Source organism: Cupressus sempervirens, chromosome 5, assembly GCF_028749045.1.
Source record: "Cupressus sempervirens isolate cs-2001-9-10 chromosome 5, ASM2874904v1, whole genome shotgun sequence".
NCBI classification, from domain to species: Eukaryota; Viridiplantae; Streptophyta; class Pinopsida; order Cupressales; family Cupressaceae; genus Cupressus; species Cupressus sempervirens.
In genome coordinates, this window is record NC_143122.1 from 515,836,118 (window position 1) to 515,842,911 (window position 6,794).

Sequence of the window (6,794 nt, forward strand, 5' to 3'; positions counted from 1 at the left end):
ACCAATATTAAGAGCATCTGGTGTGTGTTTTCTTGCTATCATCAATCAATTATAAAGTCGTTGAAGGAAGACGAGGTACAATCAGTATCATTTGCAAACTACCAGTGACACGACTAATATTCATTAATTAACAGGGATAGAAATTCATGACAGAGCGAAGGCAACATTCAGAGATTGACAGAGACTAGATCCAAACTTGCGCTGGTTGGATTTGCAGAAGTGATCCACATCAAAAGACAGAAACTTTTACTGATTCCGAAGCACTTGTCCGACTATTACTAATTATTACACCTGGATGAATCACTTCTGATTCTCCGCTATAGCCTCTCTGTATCATATTCCGTACAGATAAGCGTTTTATAAATTTTCATTCATTTGATACTGTTCAATTATTGGTCACGTCTTCTTCGTTTAAATAAATTTATAAAAAAAGGGTTATTCCATCCCTTCGAGTTATAAAAGAGTCTTCAACAGATCTGAAGTTTTTACAAAGGCATGCGTATATGATATCTGTTTCTTTCTGCAATCTCTGCATTATCCATTTCTTATAATGTTGTAGTTGTTCTGTTTCCATTTCACGCAGCAGCTAACCATGCTAGGAGACTTACGGGCTCAGTTCACATGGAGACTCCGGTCTGCTCTGTAGCAATTGCTCAGCCTTACAAAGGCAGCTTGACGGGGCTAAGCAAAGAGCTATTCAAAAATTGAGAAAGAAAAAAGGTGTGAGGAGTAGGCTAAGTTGAGAAGAGTGAAAAGGGAAAGTTGCAGAGAGGAGCGAACCTTCAAGAACGCTAGAGAAATCGATTAGGAAAGCGTTGAGTTGATCCTTGTAAATGAAGGCGACGCTTCCGAGGCCTCCTACAACGGCAACGAGGACAAGACCCGCCAAAAGGGTGCCCTTCAAAGCCGTATCTCCGTCAAAGAATCCTTCCCCTTTGCCTTCAGCAAGTGCAGCGTTGTTTGGATTGTCGTCGGGCGACTCAGATGATTGAGCGGGCTCTCCATCACTCGGCGGTTCACTGGTCTCCAACCTGGGCGATACGCTGCTAAACTTGTGCTTTTGTATTTTTGTCTGTGTTTCCTTGAGTGAGCAAGAGGGTTTCAATCTATTAAGCCTGGTGGGACGAGGTCGCTTGGTGAAGTCGTAAAAGAAGTTGCAGTGTGTGGGGGAAAGACGCCATGAAATAGTGGCAGTGGCAGTAGCAGTTCCAATTGTCGGAGTGAAAGCGCTCAACTTGAGCGCGCACATTTTGTCCGTCTCCGAAAATTGTTCGACATTAGAGAGAGATGATGTGTTGAGATGAAAAGAAGAAGTGGATGAGGAGCGGTGGCAGATAAGAGAACCAGAGGCCTCTATTTTGTCTGCACAGGACCCTACTCCTGCCACGTCATCCTTGTCTATTATTAATCATCAATTGCGTTACCTTAACCCCTATTACGTTAACTCCCCTCGCTTGCCATCCCATATTACTACGACCAACTGGACCCACGCACGCCAAATAAGAAAGTTATAAAAAAGTAAACCAAAAGTTCAATTACAGTTCAACTAGGTTAAACTATGATCGCATTCGTAGTCGGATGCAATTGAGTGAATGCTCAACTGAAGTTCCGCAAGAGATCCCAAGTTAGCAAACATTGCAAAATGTGCTTAATTATGTATGAGCACATCTACAATTATGTAACGTAACAATTTACAAATATGCAAAATATAACAAATAACAAATTTAGGTATATGTTCTAGCAACCATTCTCAAGTGAAAAACTTAGGGGGAGAGGAAAAAAAAAATTAAGTGTGAAATGTAAAGATGGATGGGTCATAACAACTAGGCCTAATTAGGTGTCTATGCACAAACTAATGCAACCTCCTACAAATGGTGAAGGGGAAATAATCAACTGAGAGAAAACTCCTCTTCAAAAGAGAGTAAAAGAAATCAAACAGTACATTTGACCAAGCATCAAATGTTCCAAATGTCCCCTCAAGTATTGAATTGGTTACACAAGTACAACGAATGTCCCCATCTCCATGAGAAAAGTAAGACTATAATGCCCCTTTTTTAGCTCATTGTAGTTGGTGGTTTGGTTTAGCATATAATTGGCCCTCATAGGCTAAGTCGGTTAGAGGTTCTTAATTGGCAAAACTGAAGGTCAATTCCCATTTCATAAAACATAAGAATTCAAGATTGATCTTTATTTGGTTCAATGTGGCACACTTGTTATTTATAGTGTCTATTTGAGGAACGACATGGTTTCTAAAATTATAGAAAGGCACTTAAAAGAGCTTTTAGCATCTTTGGCTTGAGCAATTATTTAAGAAGAAGTTGTTTTTTGTTGTAGGATGGGAAAATGAGGAAAACATGCACATAAGAGGAACCGTCGAACTCTAAAGTGTCCACAATCAACCTATCCAAACACAAAAGAAATTGAGATAAAGGAATGTAAACAATAAACAAAACTCCCTCAATTTGTCAATTATGCCCTTTCCTGCTTCTCCAAATGTATGGATGTATCTCTCATATTAATAAAATGCACTTAAAATATTAAAGCAATATAATGATATGATAGTGAGAAGATTTGAAAGATGATAATTAGTGTTAGAGTAAAGCATTAATTTCATTTCATTTATTAAATTTTCTTTATTCCCTTCTTTTATTTTCTCTTTATGCACCTTTTGCATTCTCATTTAATAATTGATTAGTAATTATTAAGTAATATTTACCTTTTAAAGGGTTTCAATCTCCTTCTATAAAGATAGATCATTTGTAATTATCTTGCATCTTTTTCATTTTTGAGACTATAATTTGCATATTTTTCAGAACAAAACCCTTGCCTCCTCTCGTCTTTTTCTTCTGTGACAAGTTTTTTCATGCAGATATTCTTCGGGCTTTGTGTATTTGTAATGCTCAAATCCTTCATAGTACCTGAGCTAGATCTGTTGTAGCTTGTTTGGTATTTGGAGTAAAAGGAAAATGAGGGTTTGACATAGCAAATCTAGAGTTTTTTGGGTATTTTTTTGTGAAAATGGGGGGTCTCTGATTTTCGGAGCACTTTGAGGCCAAATAGATCTCATAGATGGATCCAAAAGGCATCAAAACCCCTATTTTTATACAAAGTTTGTTCATTTTGGACAACATTGATCTGGGAGCCTGCAAAAAAAATGTCCAACAGGGCCGTATGGCCTCCTACACGCAGAACGGGGCTTTTTTTTTTTTAAATTAAAAATATAAAATTGGCTATAGGCCATTTTTTGGCCTACGAACCTATTTCCAGCACCACTAAATCAAATACTGGCCTAAAAAGGTTTTGTGACAGTCGAAAACCAATTTTCGACACTCTAAAGCAAAAATCGGCCCAAGTGCAAAAGATTTTCGGCCACCGAAAACTTGTTTCCAGCGTTGCTTCATCGTCTCCACCCGTAAGTGGCTCCACCTGCCCTCCGCCACACTATCGCTTTAACAAGCCGCCACCCTGCCACCGTTTCCATGAGCGGTGATTTTTTTAGAAAATTATATTTTATTTTTAAAAGAAAAAAAACATCCTTTTTTATTGCTTTTGGGGGCCCTGTTGGTTTTTTGTGATATCTCGAGCATACAAAGGCCTTTTTTCAATTCAAAAGAAGCGCCAGAAAGATGGTTTTGAGACAGAAACAATAGCATAGGTATTTTAAGGATTTTTTTTAGATTGGTACCTGTTTTGGTGCTTGAAGTCTTTTGATGACTTCAATCTTCCGGGGGGCATAACTTCTTCGTTATAGCTCTGTTTTCTAATCCAAAAAAAGCGTCAAAAAGCTCTTCTCGAGCACTTTCCATATTCTCTATCATTTCACCAGTATTTTGTACTAGGTATTTATGATTCATATCTGAAGCTATTTTGCTCTTTTCTTGTTTATGCTTTGCTTCTGTAAGCTAGTGTTTGGTTATTTGCATTGTGGGGGGTGTTTTTATATTACTTTTTGTTATTATATCAGGATATCAGAAAACTTCAAAAACCCCTTCTAAAACAATGGTTGAGACCTCTTCTTGTCTAGTACTTCTAAGCCCACACAACTATCATACATGTAAAACCCATATACAACGACTTCTTCATTCAAAGGGTTTGTGGTCTTATCTAAATACAGTGCAGCTAGTTTTTCAAAGTCAATACCATACTTTGTAGCACAGGAATATTATGGATGAAGCCATGGGTCTGATTTCTTTGAGTGTTTCAGAAAGCTTATAGTTTCATCTTGAAGAGTGTTTCACTCCTCAAGAAATGTGGGACAAGTTCAAAGACTTGTTTGGCACCATCAATGAGTTCAGAGCACTTCAGATTGAGGCAGAGCTTACTTCTCTTCTACCCTCCATTTTCCCCTCTATTGAGGACTTTCTTATGAGGATGCAGGAAAGAGAAGATAGATAAGGAATGCATCTACCTGATTCTCTCCAAGCTTCGAGGAAACTTTCAAATTTTCTCTTCTACCTTCCATTCCACTATGGATGCCTTGGGTCCCAGATTTACCATGCCCACTTTTGAGGTCTTTTGTGATCGATTAACTAGAAAGTAGTCTAAGCTTACATAGTTGGATATTATCACCAACTCAAAGACTTAGGCATTGTTTGCTCAGACATCTACATGGAAACAGAAGAAGAAATTGAAGCCCAGGACAGATTTAGCAGGTAGTGAGAGTTCCTCCAAGCCTACTCCTAAATCAAATGCTTAGAAACCCTCTTAGAAGGATGAATCTTCTAAGTCTGGTGAGTCTTCCTCCAAGACTAAGAAGTTCATAGGTGATCCTTGCAGTTTTATGGTAAGGAAGAACATCCACTTTCTAGGTGTTGGAAACATCTTAAGGCTTTAGAGGAGGCCATGTAGTAGTACAGTATTTCTTCTTCGAAGCCACCACCTTCTCCCTCAAGAAAAGGACATGCTCTTTCTACGTAAGCATTGTCCTCTACAACTACTTGGATTCTTGATTCTAGAGCTTCACATCATATGACACACTCACCTGATTTGGTTGCCACACTTGCTTAGAGTGTTACTACACATATTGTAATTGGTAATTCTTCTTAGCTTTCAGTCATAGGTTTAGGAACTATCTCTTTAGAAGGTGGTTAACTATAGGATGTTCTCTTGGTTTCGACCATTTCTATGAACCTCCTATCTTTCTTTCAGATTTGTTATTCAGGCTCTAGAAAGACAATTGAGTTCTCACCACATGATGTGGTTATTCGAGACCTCCATGATCCTGACTTGGTTATTTCTATAGGGAGTGTTGATCTTCATTCTCACTTATATCAGTTTGATGGCTTTGAGAGCTCTGATTCTAGAGGTGTTTCTCTCATTGCTCATGCAGACGCAGTGAGCAAGCTTTAGCATGAGCATTTTGGCCATGTTAACTATAGATATCTACAATAGATGAGTACACAGGAGCCAGTCATTGGGTTACCTCAAATCTCTTGTACTAATGGTGTGTGTCAAGGTTGTACACTTGGCAAACATCATAGAGATCTTTTTCAAGTAGGTAGATACACACGTGCTAAGGCACCATTGGAGTTGATACACAATGATCTTATGTCATTTCCCACTCCATCTTTTTGAAATGCTCGATATGTGCTCACCTTCATAGATGACTTCTCTAGATGCACATGGGTGTACTTTTTGAAGTACAAGTATGATGTCTTTGATTCATTTCAAATCTTAAAGACATTTGTGAAGAAGCAGTCTGGTCTTTCTATCAAGTGTATATGCACTGACAATGGGGAGAATATGTGAATCAACCTTTCAAAGATTTTTGTACTAAACATTGTTTACAACATCAGTTCACTATTCCCCACACCCCACAACAAAATGGGGTTGTAGAGAGAAAGAATAGGACATTATGAGAGATGGCCAATTGTATGATACATTCTTGAGCTACGAGTTCTTCATTTTGGGCTAAGGCTATCAATTGTGCCAACTATATTTAGAATTAGATGCCTCACAAGGCATTGCAACACTTGACTCCTAAGGAGGCTTGGACTTATGTCAAGCCTGATGTTTCTACTTTCTGTATTTTTTGTAGTGAGGCTTGGGCATTTATTCTAGATGCTTAGTGGAAAGCCATGGAGAAGAAGAGTCGACCACTCATTTTTGTTAGCTACTGTAAGGATGTAAAGTCATACAAGTTGTTTGATCCTGATTCCAGAGATGTCTTGTTCAGCAAGATGTTTAGTTTGATGACTGTTATCCTCCATCTCCAACTTCTTCCTTGCTATCTAATACTTCCTCTACTCCTCCTTAGATTATGCATCCTTTGAGGAAGATCTTGATATTGATCCCCCTTCACCACCTCCACCAGATGTTCTACTAGTGTCCAAGTAGGCTTGTGATACTGTTGATGTAGCTAGACCTTTGGCAGGTGATCCTACAAATGCTCATCACACTCATGCTCAGACTGTAGGTAGTGGCCTTTTGATTTGTTCCATTTCAGATGATCATCAAAGTTTTTCTATAATGCCTCGCCTGGAGATCCTTGGAAACAAGGATAAATATAAGCCAAGATAATAATTTTTTAAAACAAGTATGGATGTGCATGACATACAACATATGAGGATCACAAGATCGCAATGAAGACTAACCAAACATCCCAACACCAATGGATCTCCAAATGCCACTACTGACCAAAATAACTAACTACGAAAGATGAACAACTAAATTCAAATCAAAACATTCCAAATTCAAAATGCAATGCCAAAGGATTGAAGAGCACCTAAGAGGGTAGCCAAAACACTTCTTGAAAAGTTTGGGTCAAACTGAAAAGTGCTTGTTGTTTGCCTAGA

General features: G+C 38.5%; 1 protein-coding gene across 2 annotated transcripts in view; it reads right to left on the minus strand.

Moving 5' to 3' along the window:
• LOC149556971 (SNARE associated Golgi protein family) overlaps positions 1–1,279 on the minus strand; it is a 142,987-nt gene extending 141,708 nt beyond the window's left edge. For both annotated transcript variants that reach the window (XM_089831615.1, XM_089831616.1), the window contains exon 1: positions 781–1,279. In XM_089831615.1, the coding sequence (XP_089687741.1) occupies positions 781–1,249 (469 nt within the window). In that variant the 5' untranslated portion in view covers positions 1,250–1,279. The remainder of the gene's footprint in view (positions 1–780) is intronic.
• Between the last annotated feature and the right edge of the window lie 5,515 nt (positions 1,280–6,794).